Consider the following 20,523-nt stretch of genomic DNA (forward strand, 5'->3'; position numbering starts at 1 on the left):
ACAGCATTAGTGCCCATTCACCCCACCTCCATCCACACATGCTGAAATTGTATATCCACTCTTCTGCAGATTGTTACTATCCACCACTGAGCAGCAAAGAGACTGAGTGTCAGACTGAACACCAGAAAGAAAAGAATGAAAGAGCATAAATCTTTCATTGATGGCAGAATGTGAGATTAATCCCCTCTGGGCAGAGATTTAAGGGGAGACTTAAAAGTTGTTCATATTCATGAAAGGTTTTCGTATGAAAAATTGGTTTTCAGTGGCAGAAAGTGGACATCTTTAAAAACAGAAGAGAGACAAGCAGATTCTTATTTTACAAGGTCGCTGTAGTCTGTGAAGTGCTGCCTGAGAACGTGGTGATAGTTGATTCAACAGGAGCTTCCAAAAGGCTACTGGATTTGAAGGGGGAAAAATCTGCAGGGCTATGAGGGCAGAACCAGAGGTGGGACTGTAAAACACGATGATGCTGGAGGAACTCAGCAGGCCAGGCAGCATCTGTGGAGAAAAGCAGGCGATCAACGTTTTGGGTCAGGACCCTTCTTCAGGGCTGAAGATAGGAAAAAGGGAAGTCCAGTATATAGGAGGGAAAAGCAGAGCAGTGATAGGTGGACAAAAGAGGGGAGGCGGGGCACAAGGAGGTGATAGGTAGATGCAGGTAAGAGATAGTGATAGGCAGGTGCGGGGGAGGAGGGGAGTCCCGCAATCTAGAACTGCCCACTTCTGTCTCTACCTTGTCCAGACGTCAACTCCTGGACACTTCCTCCTACCTACCGCTGAACCTTGACCCCACCAAGGACCACCAGGACATTATCTCCTGCACCATCACTGACCTCATCACCTCGGGAGATCTCCCCCTCACAGCTACCGACATGATGGTCCCGCAACTTAGGACTGCCCGCTTCTGCTCGATTACAGCTCCTCCCACCCTGTCTCTTGCAAGGACCCAATCCCTTTTTCTCAATTTCTCTGCCTCCACCACCTCTGTTCCCATGATGAGGCTTTCCACTCCAGGACATCCGAGATGTCCAACTTCTTTTCTAACCGGGGCTTCCCCCTGACTGTGGTCAAGAGAGCTCACACCCATATCTCTGCCATTTCCTGCACCTCTGCTCTCACTCCCACCTCTCCCAGACCCAACAGGGACAGGGTCCCCCTTATCCTCACATTTCATCCCACCAGCCTATGTATCCAACACATCATTCTCCGCCACTTCCGACATCTCCAACGGGACCCCACCACCAAGCATATCTTCCCCTCCCCACCCCCTTCTGCCTTTTGCAGGGACCGCTCTCTCCACGACTCCCTAGTTCACTCCTCCCCCCAACCCCCCCCCCCCCCATCCCACTCCGGGAATTTTCCACTGCCCCCGCCCTAGGTGCAACACCTGCCCCTACACCACCTCCATCCAGGGACCCAAACAGTCTTTTCAGGTGAGACAGAAATTTACCTGCACCTCCCTTAATATCATCTACTGCATTCGGTGCTCCAAGTGTGGCCTCCTTTACATTGGCGAGGCCAAACACAAGACTGTGTGACCGTCCCGCAGAACACCTGCGCTCTGTCCGTAACCGCAACCTGCATCTCCCCATTGCCAGTCACTTCAACTCCCCCTCCCACACTATCACTGATATGTCAGTCCTCGGCCTCCTCCACTGCCAGGAGAATTCCAAGCACAAACTGGAGGAACGGCACCTCACTTTCCATCTTAGAACCTTGCAGCCTAACGGCATGAACATTGAATTCTCCCACTTTAAGTAATCCCCACACCCCTTCCCCACACTCCCCCCCCACCATGCCTCTTCTTTTCTTCCCTTTCTTAGCCTCTCTCTCTTTTCTACCCCTTTTTTCTCCTTACCTTTGACCCATCCCACGGTGGATGTGCTCTCCCCACCTTCCTCGTACCCGTCTATCACTATCTCTTACCTGCATCTACTATCACCACCCTGTGCCCACCCCGCCTCCCCTCTTTTGTCCACCTTTCACTGCTCTGCTTTTCCCTCCTATATATTGGGCTTCCCCTTTTCCTATCTTCAGTCCTGAAGAAGGATCCTGACCAGAAACACTGACCGCCTGCTTTTCTCCACAGATACTGCCTGGCCTGCTGAGTTCCTCCAGCATCATTGTGTTTTTCATCTAGATTCCAGCATTTGCAGTCCTTTGTTTCTCTAAGAGGTGGGACTAATTGGAGAGCTTTCAAGAAGCTGGCAAACACATGAAAGACTGACTGCCCTATTTCTATGCTATATCGTTCTATGATTACACAGAGAGATTACTCTTTTGTGCAGGCAACGTATGATTACCGAGAAAGATTTCTGACAATGTGGTTTTTTTGTGATTATATTACAGGCCAAATGCATTTTTAAGGATTGCTCAAAAATTAAAAATAAAACAGATTGACCATCACCCAGTATATGTCCTTAGGTTATCCTATACCACACTTGTCAACCATTCCAGTAAGTGCAGGAGAATAATCGCCTGTTTCATTTTCAATGACAGCAGGATGATAATCTACTGAGAACGTTATTTACATCTGACATTTTCTGCCATCCCAAAGGCAAACATCTTTGCAGCTTCAAAGCAAAATAATTTTAAAAGCTAGTTAAAACATTAACTTAGAAGGTAAAAGCAATTGCTGATGAGCACAGCCAATGTGAAGAATATAAGGCAAGATTTAGATTCTGTAAAACTGGCAATTTCAACACATTAATGTGCTACTTCTCTCCGAAACCTCTAATTATCGTATCAAATTTTTAAAGAAAGGATCAGTACTCTTATAAATTCAAAATATTTTTGAAGTGTTTTGATGAAGTGAAAAATGAGAAGCTGCCTCTACTGGCAGGAGAGATAGCAACGAGATGACTGTCAATGGAGGCAGAGGGGGATGAGAAGAGTTAACTTTAATGGACATCATTATGATCAGTAATGTACTTTCTGAATTTATGGTGGAACAGATTCAATGCTAACTTTCAAAGGTGATTGGATAAATTCACAGCACTATAAGAGTCGAGCAGTGGGATAAATAGGGTGGCACAGAAGGTTCACAGAAGGCTCATGGCTCCAATGACCCAGATTTGATCCTGACATTCGGTACTATCTGTGCAGTATTTTCTATGTTCTCCTGGTGACTGAGGGTTTCCCCCAGATGCCCCAAGTTATTCCCACATCCCAAGATGTGCAGATCTGGTAGGCTAATGGCTGTTGCATGTGACTTGGATGAGAATGAAGTTTGCAGATGACATGAAAATTGGTGGAGTTGAAGATAGCAAAGGCTCTTTTCCTTATCAATCCAGAATCCTCCTCTTTTTACAACTTGTGACCATCACAAGTGGAAGTGAAGACTTCACCCTTCCATTGCACTCAGAAAAAGATCAGAGTTCCAATTTTCAATCTGTGCTAATTTTACATAGGAATGCCTTGTTGAATCTAGCGAGAGGTTAGTACTAACCAGAGGCAAAGGAAAAAAAAAATAGACAGGGAGAATGGGATTGATAGGATCGCTCTGAATGCTAGCATAGGCCAATGGTCTTCAATATCGTAAGAAAATATGAAATGTAATATAAAAGTGAACCTGAACAAAGTACTTTGGTTCTAATATTGAAATACTGACAATAATGATTATGGATACATTAACAAATTTTTGACATGTTTTCTAAACAAAGGAATTTAATAAAGTTATTGCTTGGAAAAAAATTTGTTCCCGAAGTTTAAAAGAATGCCACTAGATTAAAAACTCGTTAATTTGTTGTAATTATTTTCCATAGAAATTGAACAGTAAGCTGCTTTTAAGCTCTGTGGGGAATCAGAGAATATCTTACACCTATTATATAGGAAGCCCATTTATTCCGGTCTGTTTGCAGATAATGAAAAATTATGAGAAAGGCTTCAAAGATAGTCAGGATTTGTTAAATGGAAACACGTGAAATCAGATTTATTAAGTAAAAAGATTGAAAATATTGTATGCTAGAAATCATCAAGAGTCAAAATGGGCAATACATCAGCTGCGATGGATTTTGGTTGGCACTGACTTCAGTGGCAGTGTATATAATTGTAGCCAATTCTCCATCACCTGTATTCAGCTGCTTTCAAACTTGTAATCAATCCTAAAACTGCATTTAAACCAAGTTAAATAAGTCACTAATGTAGGGGAGCTTAACGTGTTCTTAGACATAAATTGAACAGAGTGAATATGAACATAAAATTCTTCTGCACATTCCCTTGCTCTGAAGAGAAGCCGATTGATGTACTATAATCAAGCCTGTCCAAGTATTTTCTTGGGCTGCCATCAGTGAGGTTAAAGAATATCCAGTTCAGGCAACATTAATGTTATAGCCTAGCGTTTCACATCAGTTAAGGAGGTAATGGGCAATGTGAGCCAATTTATACTGAAAAATATGATGTTTGGACATCAAATGGGAGCAACTTAGACCACCAGATCAAGCTGAACTGAATTTATAGCAATATTTCAATCTTTGAAGTATTATTATTGTGAACATTACACTACATAACACTAAACATCTAGACATTTAGAAATTGCAGGATGCCTTGATGGAGTAACACTAATGAACTACAACAGCATATGGGAGGCTAAAGGCATGATAAAGGCATAATGATTCTTTTAAAATGTATTTTACAATGGGACCAAACTCCAAACAATAAATAAGGGACTGACATATCAATCCAACATAAAGCTCATCTCAATATTGTTAAATAATCAAAAGGTATAGGACACGTGTTCAGCCTTTGCTAAATGGAGTGGAAATTGCACTTAAACAGAAGACTTGAAGTTAAATCACATCAGACTCGTCCTCTGCTCTTCCCACACTCGCCATAATAACTGGAATCCAGTTTGATTAGTCAGGTTCAGTGGGCTGAACACATTGGGACCTGTTTGTTATTTAGCCCATTGCTTTTATTCTGATGATCCCAGCCAGACCACTCACAGTTGCAGCTCATGAGTTACCACACACAGTGTTGAACTGCTTTTTTACTTCTTTAGGGGAAATAGCTCATTTAAAAATACACAGATGAAACTGCATTTATAAATTTCAATCTCAGGATTTCTCCAAGTGCTTTACTGCCAATTAATTAATTTTTGAAGTGCTGTTGGCTTTGTGATGTAACAAATTTGTGCATAGCAAGGTCCCACATTCAGGAGGGGGTAATTACACAGGTACTTTTTGAAAGAAATAAAGGTCAGGATACCAGGGATAACTCCAGCATTCTTCATCAATGTGATATGATTCTGCTTATACTAACATGAGAGCAGATGAGACCTCAGTTTAACATCTCATTTTACTGACTGCCGCACACCATAGGTTCTGCATTGGAGTATATGACTGGATGCTATGCTCATGTATCTGGAGTGGGTTGTGTGTGGGGCACAAGGGACTTGGATAGTGTAAAAGGAGCATGCATGTGTATCTTCCTGCATGAGGACACTGGTTTACAACAAAGTAATACTTACCAGCCAATAAATCTAACCCTCCAACTTCCAGAACATAAACTATTAAAATGATAAACAGTCCAAAAATTGCAGTGATACCTCAAACCAATTATACACATTACTGAATCCAGCTTCCGCAGAGCATTAATTCACTCAGGGTAATAAATGTATCTTGGCAAAATAAATTCTCAGACACACTCCTGGGGGCCAAGGAACACATCCTTTGAGAAAAATGACGTGAAACACACACACAATTATTGTTTCTACATTTACGAGTGAGCATTTTTTATTTACTTCTCTTTTCGGGATCTGGGATTTGTTAACAAGGCTGACATGTATTGCCCATCCCAAGCTGCCCTTGAGAAAGTGTGGGGAGACCCCTTCTTGAACCACTATAGAGTGCTTCTGATGAAGGGGCTGCCATGGTGTTGTTGGGCAGGAATTTAGATAAGATATCTTTATTAGTCACATGTACACCGAAACACACAGTGAAATGCATCTTTTGTGTAGAGTGTTCTGGGGGAAGCCCGCAAGTGTCGCCATGCTTCCAGCGCCAACATAGCATGCCCACAACTTCCTAACCCGTACGTCTTTGGAATGTGGGAGGAAACCCACGCAGACAAGGGGAGAACATTCAAACTCCTTACAGACAGTGGCCAGTAAAGCATTACGCTAACCTCTACACTACCGTGCCTGCCCAGCTGTAATGAAGGAATGGCAATTTATTTCCAAGTGAGGATGGTGAGCGACTTGGAGGAGAACACAGACGGTCCACACCCCTGCTGCCCTTTTCTGTTTTGCTGGTAGAGGTTGTAGGTTTGGGAGGCATTGCCAGAGTAGCCAGTGAGTAACTACAGTATATTTCATAGATGGTACACACTGTAACTACTGCGCATCAGTGGTTTAAGGAATAACAGTTTAGGGAGATTGATGGGGTACCAGTCAAGTGGGCTGGATGGTGTCGAGCTTCTTGAGTGTTTGTTGGAGCTGCATTCACCCATGCACCTATCAGCACATGCCTGAACAAAGTCAGGTTTTGCTACAAGCAGGCAAGAGCTGGCTTCATTCGCACAATGTTCAATGGAATTTTGATCTCCAACAACTACAACTATCTGAACTTCTGAGATACAACTTCAACCATTTGAGTGTTTACTCCTCAATGTCAGTTAACTTTAGTTTTACCAGAGCTCCCTGATGCCTTGATGTCAGGAGCAATTACTCTGTTCATCTCTGGAAGTTTGCTCTTTGTTCCACGTTTGAAACAAGACCATAATGAGTCTGGGGCTGCGTGGTGCTGTCGAATTTCAAACTGGGCATCCATTAGCAGGTTACTGGTGAATAACTGCCACCTGGTGGCACTGTTAATGACCTCTTCCATCATTTTGCTGATGATTGAGAGTACACTGAATTTGTTCTGTCTTTAGTGAACTGTATACCACCAGGCAACTTTCTGCTTTGGCAGATAAATGGTGCATTGTAACCATAACGGAATAGTACAGCAGTTCTGGAGCACAAGTCTTCAGTGCTACAACCGGGATGTTACCCAAGCCCACAGACTTTGCTGTACCCAGTGATCTCAGCTGTTCTTTGATATCATGTGGGGTGAACTGAATTCGCCAAAGAATGGCTTCTGTGGTGGTGGTGATCCAAGCAGGGAGCCATGATGGATCACCCATTCAGCACTTCTGGCTAAGCACAGTTACAAATGCTTCAGCCTCGTCTCTGACACTCACATGCTGAGATCTGCCATCATTAGGGATGGGGATGTGTTTGGCTCCTTCACCTCCATCAGCTGCTTAATTATGCTACACCACTGTAGATGTGGCAGGACTGCAAGGCTTTGATCTGATCTGCTGGTTGAAAGATCACTTATTTGTGTCTACTGTATACCGTTTTTGCTGTGTAGCATGCAGGTACTAGATTGGTACCTTATTTTTAGGTGGTCCTGGTGGCCTTTCACACTACATTGAACCAGAGTTGTCCCTGGTTTGACAATTTGATAGAGTGAGGGATATTCCAGACACCAGTCCTTAGTTGGTATGGCAAACTCTGCATGATCAATTGGGGGCCATTTTGCATTTCCCAAATTTGGTGCCATAGTTGATGCTGGGTGGTCTGTCTGGCTTCTTTTTGATATACATTTCTGCTGCTGCTTCTGATGGTCACAATGCCCCAAGATGCCCAATTCTGAACTGACTCTATTCCATTTACTACGATTATAGTACCACACAACATGGTGTCCTCGGCGTGAAGATGGGACTTTTTCCTTTGCTGCCACAAGGACTGATGTGGCCATTTCTACCAATGTTACCTTGGAGAGGTGCATTTGCACAGATGTATTGGTGAGGATGAAGTCAAGCAGGTTTAACCCTTGTGTTGGTCCCCTCATGACAGCACTGTGGTGCTGCAAATGTCTCACAACTCCGATGGCCTAGGTTCTATTTTGACTTCTGATGCCGTCTGTGTGGAGATTGCAGTTGTCCCTGTGACCACATGGGTTTCCCCCAGGTGCTTCAATTTATTTCCACATCCCAAAGACGTCCTGGTTGTTAGGTTAATTGACTTTTAGGTAAATTACCACTAGTGTAGGTGTGTGGCAGGAGAACTAAGGGTGTTATTGGGCATGTGTGAGAAAATAGATTTTCTGGGAAACAAGTGGGGGGGGGGGGGGGGGGGGGGAATGAGATTGATTTAAGAGCTGGCATCGACTCCACGGGCCAAACAACTTCTTTCTATTATGTGAGGAAATGCATGAAAATTACCTACTCCAGAGCCCAGTCCAGCAGCTATACGCTTCAGGATTCTGCCTGCTTGGTCATGGTGCTGCTACCGAGCTACTCTTAGTGATGTACATTGAAGTCTTGCCCAGAGTACAGATTGTGCCCTTGTTGTGCTTCTCCCAAATGTTGTTCGTCATGGATAAGCACAGATTCAACAGCTTGGGGGGGGGGGGGGGGGGGGGGGGGGGGGTGGGCAGGGTAGTGGTTATGAGAAAGTTTCTTTGCCATGTTTGACCTGAGGTCAGGAGACTTCACAGGGTCTAGAATCAATATTGAGGATTCCCAGGGCTCCTCCCTTCACCTTTTATCACTATGCTCTCTGGCGGTTTGTTTGGAAGACATGACACTGTTGATTGCTCTCATTAATTAATACACCAGCCCTCAGTTTGCGTGGCAAACTCTGCATGATAATATGGGGTCACTTTGCCGCGTCCAGATTTGGTGCCACAGTGGATGCCAGTGGTCTGGCTTCATTCTTTTTGTTTTAACATAACTGTTGTGGTACAGAGGCCATTTAAGATTTAACCACATGAATGGGTCACATTGACTAGAATTAGATAGATTTTCTCTACCAAAGGACATCTATTAACCAGTTTTTTTTAAAATCTGCTAGTTTTCATGTGATCATCATTACTGAAGCCTAATTTGGTTGTTTTTCATTTCCAGATTACTAACAGAAATTAAACTCCACAGCTGTCATGTGAGGATTTGAAGTCAGGTCTTTGAATTACTAGCCCAGTACCTTAACTGGGATGCCACCACCGTACCAGTTGTGAACACACAAGGAAAACAGAGTTAGAATTTATACATCTTTTGGAGCACAGAATGTCTCAAAGCATCTTGCAGGAATCAGTACAATTTCAAAGTGGGCTCTGTAACAATGGGCTCTCCCCCTCCTCCCCCACCCAGAGAACTCCAGTCTCCACCCAACATCTGCAAAGCAAGATTCCATCATCAACAATGTGTTGATCCCAGTTGAGGAATTAATATTACCTCAGGATCTTTTACATCCACCCAAGGGCAGACAATATTTCATCCAAGAGATTCGTATTTGTTCTGGAGTGTGAGCCTGAATCTTGAACTCGGGTCTCTGGGGTGGGAATTGAACCTGCAGCTTTCTGCCTGAGAGTGCTACACTGAGCTGCACCAATACCTCATCAGTCATCTGCCTTTCAGCTCCCAATCACAGAATTTATGGAGCTTGTACAGAAGGAACCTTTGGAGATGGCTTAACATCTAAGTCATAACACTGAATTGAAAATGAGGCATTAGAACATTGAAGAATGCACTGATTAAAACAACATTCTCCAAAAAAATATTTAAATAAAGATGCTGGTGATAATTTTCAATTTACAGCCCAAGGCCAGCTGTGTGTACAATTCATCATAGCAAAGGCCATGCACTAAACACATTTGAGCCTACTCAATGAATCTAATTAATTAGGTCTGTATATAAACTTACCTTTATTAAACAGTAGAGGCTTGAATTGCCATAGAAATGTTATAGAAGCCCATTAAAAGAAATCAATTCACTGAAGCACGGTCTGTGGAATTTAAATCACATTAATCCCAATAAAAATGAAAACTGGTTTGTTTAATCTCCATAGATTTGATTTAAACACTGCAAAAAATACAATTTGCTCCTGTCCACAAGAGTTACATGCTACCATTAAACTACCTGCAGCAGGCTCACTAAACCCCAGATTAGATCAGACATTAAGCTGCTGTTAAATAACTTGGAAGTTGAGCTATGGTAAACATTGGTGGCCATGATGGTGAGAAGGTTGATCAGAGTAGTTTTAAGCACACACACTCACACAGCTGTTCACACTTACTGGGCGTGATTGGATGACTGCACTTTGATACATCAGCAAGTGTCCATTCAACACAGTATCAACCTTGATTCAACAGATGGCATCTTCCACCTCAGGTTCAGTAGTGAAGGAGTGCTAACACTGCAGGATGAAATGTTAAGCTGCCCTGTCACCTTTACAGATGGATACAATATACAGCCCATGACACTATGCAAAAGGTGAGCAAGTACCTTGAGTCCTGTTTGCCTTCATCCCAGCACCACAAAGTTAGATGGTCATTTATGTTGTTACTTGGTGCTCAAAAAATATCAGTAACTGCACTGAAAGAGCTTTGGACAGGAGTGAGATCATCCAACTCCTCCATCCAGTGTGTGTCCCCTTAGATAATTTCTGATAACCTTACCTATTTATTTCTATTTACGTATCTTGCCATGGCTGTCCTTTTATTTAAATAGCTTGGGAATATTATCCATGAATGCCCCAAATTTAACTGCTCAGGTAGATTCCCACATCACCCCTCCTCATCCCAAAGCTCAAACATACATTTGCCCACATTAAACTGAATCCACTGTTTCACTGCCACTGTCTGTGCTTTATAAACACCCTTTAGAATTTGTGTGTACTGCCATAGATTATTTATAATTCCTAATTTTTTTAAATATATTTTGCAACTTGGATGCAATGATAGCAGTTAATTATTCCTTAAGTATTCATAGCAAGCTCCCACACAAACAGCAATGAGATAAAATGACACTGATTGAGAGAGATATTTTGTTCAGAATAATTCTGCCACATGTTGGATCATGCTCTTTGACCTCTACATCAATCAGAGGATGGTCAAAGTCTCAAGTTAACATCTTAACTGAAAGATGGCACCTTCGAAGGGACAGTCAGCCTGCATTCGATGCTCAAACTCTGAGCCAGGGATGAGAGTGAGAGACTCAGCCAAGGCTAGCATCAGAATTTTTTTTGCGGGAAATTAAAATCACACAGAATTTGTTACAGGAATATTGTGGCATAACCAGGGACTCAACCTCCTGCTGGGCTTCAGATGACGAGGAGTGTACACACTCAGCGTAGTAGGAAACTGTCATTCAAGGTTCCAACAGGGGTCCCTTATGCAGACTTGAGACTTAGTGCACTACAATATTGAATCTTACAATGCAGGAGGCCACTTAGTCCACTCTGACAGTGATAGCCCTTGTAAAGAGCTGCAAAATTACTTCCACTTCCTTCCAGTAACAACCTAACTCCACACAAGATGCTATTTTTCCTGAAAAGCTTTACTTTCCAATTCATCATAAAAAAAATCACAGTTGAATCTGCATTCACCCCCCACCCACCCCACCAAATTTCTAGCAATACACTCTAGATCAGAATTCACTCTAAAAATGATTCTTCTCAGGATCTCTTTTACAAAAAGTTATTTGAACAGATTAAAACATTTGATGCTTCTTAGAGCGAGCAACATATGGGTAATTTTAAATAAAAGATTTAAATAAAACAAGCTCCCATAACCATGCCTGGAGTCATGAATCTCTCATCCTTGAGCAGTCTATTTAAAACACTTCTACTCACATCAGGCATTTGCTGATGCTCTTCACACCAGGTGTGGGAAACATATGCACAGGGAAAGAAGTTACAGAGTATTCAAGCACTCACACTTAACTTAGTTTGCATGAATTGCCAATTAAAGCAAGGAATGAATGAAAAAAAAGTTGTATTTGGGTGTTAGCTGTGGTATTTTCACCCTAGGCTAGAAGGTGCCCTCTCACAGGATGCAAACCAAGGAGTTTTACCAATTACCAGTTCTGAAGAGGTGACAAAAGAGCTTGATGAGGGAAAAGCAGTGGACATTATCTACATGGACTTGATAAGGCATTTGATAAGGTCCCTCATGGTAGGTTGATCCAGAAGATAAAGATGCATGCAATCCAGGGTGAATTGCAAGTTTGGATTCAGACCTGGCCTGCCCATAGAAGACAGAGAGTAGGGGTGAAAGGCTGTTATTCTGGCTGGAGGTCCGTGACCAGTGGTGTTCCACAAGGACTGGTGCTGGGGCATCTGTTGTTTGTGATATATATATATATATATCTCAATGATTTGGATGAAAATGTAGATGGGTGGATTAGCATGCTTGCAGATGACACCAAGATTGCTGGAGTTGTATGCAGTGTAAAGGACTATCAAAGGATACAGGGATATAGATCAGTTACAGAGAAGTGGCAGATGGAGTTTAATCTGGGCAAGTGTGAAGTGTTGCACTTTGGGAGGTCAAACGAAAGGAGAAAGTATACAGTTAATAGTAGGCCCCTTGATAGCATTAAGGGACAGAGGTATTTTGGGTTCCAGGTCCATAGTTCACTGAAAGTGGCCACTGGATAAGGTGGTAAAGAAGGCATGTGGCATGCTCGCCTTCATTGGTAGTCATGTTGAGTATAAGAATAAGGACGTCCTGCTGCAGCTGTAGAAAACTTTAGTCAGACCGCACTTAGAGTATTGCGTGCAGTTCTGGTTGCCCCATTACAGGAAGGATGTGGAGACCATGGAGAGGATGCAGAAAAGGTTTACTAGGATGCTGCCTGGATTAGAGAGTATGAGATACAAGGAAAGGATGGACAAACTTGGGTTGTTCTCCCTAGAGCGTCATGGACTGAGGGGAGACCTGATAGAGATTTTTTAAATTATGAGAGGCATAGATAGGGTAGACAGTCGGAATATTTTTCCCAGGGTAGAAATGTCAAATATCAGAGGACATGTGTTTAAAGTTTTGGGGGGGGGGGGGGGGCGGCGAAGGTGGTGTTTAAAGGCAACGTGAGGGGCAAATGTTTTTTTTACACAGAGACTGGTAGGTGCCTGTGCCTGGGGTAGTAGTGGAAGCAGACATTCTGGTGAAGTTTAACAGGCTTTTAGATAGACACATGAATGTGAAGGGAATGGAGGGATGTGGATGATACACAGGAGGACACTTAGTTTAAATTGGCATCAAGATTGGCACAAGATCATGGGCTGAATGGCCTGTCCTGTGCTGGACTGTTCTTTGTTCTATGTAATTAGTGCATGATTTCCTGGTGCATACTTGACTACACGTGCTGGTTTCAGGTCAGGTCAGCTTTTAAAAAAAATGTCCTCAGGCATAGGTTGGATTGGCCAAATGTTACCCACACTAAGAATGGCATGGCAGAGTGGTAATGTGCAAGTTGTGTTGGGAGTAGACGACTCTTTACACTGGTGAACCTTAGAGTCATAGAGTTGTACAGCATATAAATAGGCCCTTTGGCCCAACTCATCCATGCTGACCAAAATGTCTATCAAAGCTAGTCCCATTTGCCTGCATTTGGCCCATATGCCTATTAACTTTTTCTTTCCCTGTACCTGTCTAAATGTTTTTTTTAAAACATCGTAATTGTACCCGCCTCTGCCACTTCCTCTGGCAGCTCGTTCCATATACCTACCACACTCAGCGAAAAAAATTTCCCCTCGGGTCCCCTTTAAATCTTTCCCCCCTCATCTTAAACCAATGCCCATTAGTTTTAGACTCTCCTACCCTGGGAAATGACTTTCCACCTCTAAAGGTCACCCCTCAGCTCCTATGCTCCAGGGGAAAAAAAAATCTCAGCCTATCCAGCCTCTCCTTATAATTCAAACCACCCTGTCCTGGTAAAGTCCTTGTGAATCTTTTTTGCACCCTTTCCAGCTTAATGACGTCCTTCCTATCGCTGGGTGACCAGAACTGTGCACAATACTCCAAGGGTGGTCTTACCAACGTCTTGTGGAGTTGTAACATGATGTCCCACCTCCTGTACTCAATGCCCTGACCGAGGAAGACAAGCATGCCAAAAACCTTCCTCACCACCCGGTCTACCTGTGTTGCCACTTTCAGGGAACTGTGTACCTGTACCCCTAGGTGTCACTGTTCTACAACACTCTCCAAGGCCCTACCATTTACTGTACAAGTCCTGCCCTGGTTTAACTAACCAAAATACAACACCCCCCACTTGTTCAAGTTAAATTCCATCTGCCATTCCTTAGCCCACTTCCCCAGTTCATCCAGCTCCTTGAAGGAACATAGACAAATTCCTTCTGTGCTTAAATCCAAAAGCTCTGCCCTTGTCTCCTCCTATTAGTTTTGGGGCACAATCCACTGCCCTTAAATTGGTTCAAGAATCCAATCCCTTTCCATGGTTACTGGGGTTTAAATTCTCCCATCTCTGCCTCTTCCAACCCACCCTCAGATTCAGTCCACTTTTCTATTTACTTCTTTTAGATCTCTAGTTCAATTCTCCCAGCTCTACCTCCTCCTATTGGTCCTTGGGTTCAGTCTCCAGCTCCATTTCCTCTATTGGTCCAATTCTAATGAACTTACCTACTGCAATTGGTACTAAGATATAATCCCTGTCACTACCCATTCTTATCCACTGCCTCCACCTTCACCTACTGATCGAAGGGAAGCTTAAGGCACAATGCAGAAAGTAGATTGGAGAGGATGACTTGGTCATAGCTCCTAGGTTATTGCAACTCAAGAGGACGGGCTCTGACTGCTCTCCCACAATAGTGTTCAGATACAAGCCACATTTTGTTTCCTGAACAAACTGATGCTCTATTGTTGTAGTTCACATGTTGGTTTTGTAGATGGGTTAGATCTCATTGGTGTGGGATCAGTCTATCAATATAACGTAGCATTTTGAGCATCAAAGGCTGTCAATATCTGGCATAGGGGAGCAAACTTGTGGTTTGCTTTCAAGGTTAAATACATGGTCTTATTTTTATAACTTAAGTATTTTAAAAAGAGTGATAATGGAGCAACTGTTGCATTGAAAAGATGAAAAGCTTGCTTTGTTAAATCAGCAGCATTTGTAGCAGAGCCAGTTTCCCAGCACGAGTCTGACAGGAACCAACAGGTTCTGCTCAGGTCGGCTTTAACATAAATTGTAAGACTTCAAGCTTTGGTCACGTTTCTGAAGGGCCACAGGGGCAACAGGCTTAACTTTCTATACAAATAGATCTCTGCTTCCATCATGTTCCTCGAGGGATGGTCTGGCCAGTTATTTTACCAATGTACATGGGGGATTACTGCATGCATTTCAGCTGTTTAGCCTTCCCCAATATCACAATGGCTGGAAAAAATTAGGCAGAGTCTCAGAGTTAGAAAAGGCACTACATAAATGTGAGTTCTTTCTTTTTTTTGTGCCTGGCTCTGATTTACTTTCTGTATGCATTGGTGCTTTATGGTCTTCTTGTTACTACCATCGGGGAGGAGGTACAGGAGCCTGAAGACCCACACTCAATGATTTAGGAACAGCTTCTTCCCCTCTGCCATCAGATTTCTGAATGGTCCATTATTCCTTTTATTTTTGCACTATTTATTTCTGTAATTTATAGTAATGCATCTTTACACTGTACTACTGCCACAAAGCAACAAACTTCACAGCATAAATCAGTGATGATAAACCCGATTCTTATTCTGAAATCATTCAGGATTAGGAACCACCACAGGCTGCGCCACCCCATGGCAGAAACAGAGCATTACATCTAGCATACAATCCTAGTTCCAACAACGCAGGCTGCAATGCATGGACGAGAATTTACTGCAGTGATCAGAAGGTGACATTAATCTGTCTCTAGGTGACAGTGAAGGAGGTGGGACACAGAAAGAGACAAATTAATTAATTATACAAGTGTGGTAGTCAAAAATAACTGGATTTTTGCACTTAGTGAAACTATTCCCTTGGTTGCAAATTTCACATTATATTTATTCTCAAAGTTCACTCTATTCAGGTATCTGCCACTTAACAGCTAGTCCTTTTAAAGGGCATTTGATAAAACATATCCGTAATAGAAATTCAAGCACCTGGGATACTTGTTTTGTCAGGGATGCTGAAGTCACGCTCAATGTGGGTAAGTGGGACTGGTGTGGTAAGTACAGTGGTCAGGGTGGACATAGTGGGCTGAAGGGCCTGTTTTTGTGCTGTATGATTCTATGACTATGAATCACATCTCCATTCCACCCTCCTCCTTTCCTACATTTCCTGTATTTGGCCCATACAACGCAACTTGTATTTACATTGTGATCACCACACCAGGCAGGAGGTACAGGAGCCTGAAGACCCACACTCAACGATTCAGGAACAGCTTCTTCCCCTCTGCCATCAGATTTTGGAATGGTCCATGAACACTACCTCGTTATTCCTCTTTTGCACTATTTATTTATTTTTCTAACATAGTAATTTTTACGTCTTACACTGTACTGCTGCCACAAAACAACACATTTCACGACATATATCAGTGATAATAAACCCAATTCTGAAAGAGAGGCTGCTGGAGGAACAAAGCCGGCAAGGCAGCATCTGTGGAGGCAAAGGGATCGTTGATGTTTCAGGTCGAGACTTGGCATCAGGTTCATCAGGCGTGATGCATCAGGCCAACAATGTTGCAAGATCTCAACCTGAAAGGCCAACTATCCCTTTGCCCCCGCAGACACTGCCTGACCTGCTGAATTCCTCCAGTTTTTCCACCAAGATTCAAGCATCTGCAGTCTCTTGCGTCTTCTTGTATTTACCTTGTGCTGTTAATATTGTAAAATGTCCAAATGTTTCCAGAAGAGCATTTTTCAAACAAAAAAACCACAGGGATCTCTGCGCGTGTGTGTATATACTTGTCGATGTTTCGGGTCAAAATCCTGCATCAGGTGTACGGTTTGACACGAAGCATCGACAACTTCCTTCCTCCCACAAATTTTGCTCAAACCTCTGAGTTCCTTCAGCAGATTGTTTCTTGCTCTCTACACCTTTACCCAAATCTTCTTGTCATAAAGATCATTATGCCATCCGTCTTCCTTAATTGCTTCCTGTACCCACACATTAGTTTTCAGTAACTTGTGCACAAAGACACCCAGGTCCACTTAAACAAGAACCTTGCCCAATTTCTCATTCCACTTTTCTGTTTTGTGCATCAAAATGGACAATTTCTTGTTTTTGTATACTATATTCCATCTCCATTATTTCAACCCACTCTTATACCCTCTTGAATCCTCTTTACTTCCTCCTCCATACTCACTATCCCACCTAGCTTTGTATCAAGAGTTAACTTAGGAGAGTGATCAGCTGAGGAAATGGATGGTTGGGAATAGAATGGAATAAGCTCAGACACAAAGTGTGGATGTAAATGTTTAGTGATGATTGCAAGTGAAAAGGAACAGCAAACTGCCAGCCATGCATAGGATAGGGAAATGGGGCAAGTTACTACAATTCTAGGCTGAGACTTCAGTACCGCTGTGCTATTGGAGGAGCTATCTTTTAGGTGAGACTTATAACTGAGCCTCTGTCCATTCTCTCGGGTGAACGTAAAAAGATCCCATAATGCTAGTCTGTAGAAGCAGGGCAATACGTCCAATATTTATTCCTCAACCAGCATCACTAAAGCAGATTACCTGGATATTATCACTTTGTAGTCTTAAGCCTGCCGAGTGCAATTGGTTGCTGCATTTCCTGCAACAGTGGCTACATTTCAAAATTCTTTCTGTGTAAACACTTGGTGAAACAAAGACAATATTTTCTTCATCCTATGATAGCAATTTTAGGTTTTTAAAAAAGTCAGTAGTAGTCCAACATATTCAGGAACTTTGCCAAGGAATGTTCCCTGTTCATATTGTATCGTCAGTCTTTCAGGAAAGGCCATTTGTCTATCAAAACACTTCCTCCACAGTATATCCACAATGATGTTGATGGCAGACCTCCGCCATCTCATTACTCTTCCAGTTACCGCTCAAGAATTGATCTAGAACTTTTCTAAAAACAGTAACTCACCCAGAATTGGCAGCTTGCTCTGGTACTCAGTTATATCGCCTTATCTAGATGCTGCTCATTTCAAATCATGCTTGAGGCTTTACCAGTTTTGTCACTGAAGTCCCTGGGTTTGTTGTAAACAACCTGCATATTCTCACCCACCTATCTTGATTTTGCATCAGTTACAGAAACAGTATCACACCTCCTGCCAGTCTTTCCTATGCCTGCAGTCAAAGTGCTCCACCTACTGAGGCTCCTCAGTCACACTTTTGTCTCATTAGTGTCACTAGACACCAAATTTTGAGCAAAATTGTCAGTCCACGATGAACCCAACAAGATGTAATGAACCTCTCGTTGGCAGCAGTGGATGTGTGCAGCATAGGAATGAACACCAACCCTGTGGCGATTAAATCATGAGCACATTGTGTCTTCACATAAAAAGCAATAATGTTCATCTCTTTCAAAAGAACCAGCAGAGGCATCTTGGGCGAAATGGCCTTCTTGAGTGCAGTAACATTTATTTTGCTATTGTATTTTCTTCCTTCTGAAATATTGTGATAGCAAGTGCCACAGATTAAGAGAAATATAGTCACAGACTATGTATTGTTTCCAACAATGTCTTACTTTATTCAGACTCTCCTGACGTAGAGGGTTCTCATGGGAGCCATGCCTCAGTGGGCCTCTGACAAAAGACACTGTATGAATGTATATCCTTTATGGAACTTAGAGTGTTCTAATTTCAGAGTCAGAAGGGCAGAAACTTGAGCATGAACTCCAGAAAGGCACGACGGGGCAGTGCTGCAATCTTTCTGATCATATTTTAATCCAAGACTGTATTTGCCCCCATTAATAAAGTAAAAGATCCCACTGCACAATTTGAAGATGTGTAGGGAAGTTGATCAGAGGACAAATCGACCATTGTGTTTTCCTATGTTACAATAATGACTGCACCTCAAAAGACATTTAAGGCGCAATGTACTATGCTGAGATCATGGCAAGCACTGTACTAAACACTCCATGAAGCCTACAGAAGCCTTGCACCCAACCCCACCTCCCTTACTCACTTTGTCGTGCTAAAGGGTTAAGTCGTAGGGATCCACCTTTTAAATATAGTCATGGGCTTGTCACTCACCAGGGAGATTGCCTCTGTGGGATACTGGGAGGGATGTAGAGTGGGCTGGTGTCGGTGCGTGGTTGAGCACTTGGAGCAGGCTGGACTGACTTCTTTTCTCTCTGGGACCCTCCTGCCGTCCTCTGTTTCATCCCATCTAAAGGAGAAATGATCACCGATTCAACAAGGTGCCGTAACTCATCTTTCTTTTTGAAAACTCTGTGGAGAAAAGGTCAGAAAATGCATCCATTAGAGTTTCATAAAGAGGCTCTGGATAAATGAGGAAAGTGAATATTCTTCTAGAACCATGAAAACAGCTATGGAGGTGGGTATTCAGACCACTGAGCCTGTGTAGGCTCTTTGGTACAACTATCCAAATTGTTTCAGTCCCTTCCTCTTTCTACCTTAAGGTATTTATCCAATTCCCTCCTGAAAGTATCTACTGAACTTGCTTTCACTGCCCTTTCAGGAACCACATTGCAAATCAAAGCAACTCACTTTGAAAAATAAATCCCCACCTACCCCTTGAATTACATTACCAATCATCTTAAACCCTCTGATTCTTGAACCTTCTCCCAGTGGATACGGTTTCTCCTTATTTGCCTTCACAATTGCAAAGCTATTCAGTTTAATCATCTTTGTTTAAATGGAGAATAACCCCAGCTTCTCCAGTCTCTTAAAAATTCCAGAAGCCCTGCATCCACAGAAGCTCAGTGTTCTCTCCATCCTTTGTGATGACCAGCAATGGAGATAGTTTTCTACCAGTGGCCCAACCACCAGTTTAGAAAGGCTTAGCATGATTCCCTTGCTTTTGTATTCCATGCCTGTTTATAAGACTAAGGATTGCATACGCCTTTGTAATAATATTAAACCTTAAAATATTAACACTGTTGTTGAACTTTTCTGTTTTCTCAAGAAGAAAGAGACCCAGTCTGTTCAACCTTTCCTCAGATGTCCTCCATTGCCTGGCATCATCCTTGTTAATCTTCTCCACACTCTCTGCAAAGCCTTTATATCTTTTCTATGATATGACAACCAGAACGGTATGCAGTGCTCCAAGTGTGGTCTAACCAAAATTCGATACAGGTTTAGCATAACTTTACTACTTTTCAATTCTATTCCTCTAGAAATAATCTCAAGTTTGCGATTTAAAAAAAAATACAGCAGTGCTGTGATACAACTTTTAGTGAGATCCCTGTATCCTCCTCAGACTCACACTTCCAGGTGATCCTTCTATCATAATATTTTGCATTTATGTTGAACTCCATTTGCTAATTATCCATTCAGTTTGCAAATCTATTGATGTGCTCGTGCAACCTGATGCTGCCCTCTTCAGTACTGACAATTCCCACTCCCTCCCCCCCTTACAATTTGGTATCACCTGCAAATTTAGGCCCAGAGACAACCTGAGGAAAATAATTTCCTTACACAGCAGATTGCCGTGACCTGAATGAGCTGCCTGAAAGGACAGTGGAAGCAGACTCACTATCAGCTTTCAAAAGGAAACTAGGTCTATATTTAGAAAGGAAATCTTTGGAGGGATCTGTGGTAAGAGCAGTAACTTAGATTAGCTTGCACAGGCATAATGG

The 20,523-nt window shown here is 42.7% G+C and overlaps 1 protein-coding gene across 1 annotated transcript in view; it reads right to left on the reverse strand.

The window, feature by feature from the left end:
* Nucleotides 1–20,523, reverse strand: part of psmf1 (proteasome inhibitor subunit 1) — a 45,281-nt gene that overhangs the window by 15,534 nt on the left and 9,224 nt on the right. Inside the window, exon 4 of the mRNA XM_052030960.1 lies at nucleotides 18,956–19,153. Coding sequence (XP_051886920.1) covers nucleotides 18,956–19,153 — 198 coding nt within the window. The remainder of the gene's footprint in view (nucleotides 1–18,955; nucleotides 19,154–20,523) is intronic.

The sequence above is a fragment of the Pristis pectinata genome, chromosome 16 (genome assembly GCF_009764475.1).
Source record: "Pristis pectinata isolate sPriPec2 chromosome 16, sPriPec2.1.pri, whole genome shotgun sequence".
Taxonomy (NCBI): Eukaryota; Metazoa; Chordata; class Chondrichthyes; order Rhinopristiformes; family Pristidae; genus Pristis; species Pristis pectinata.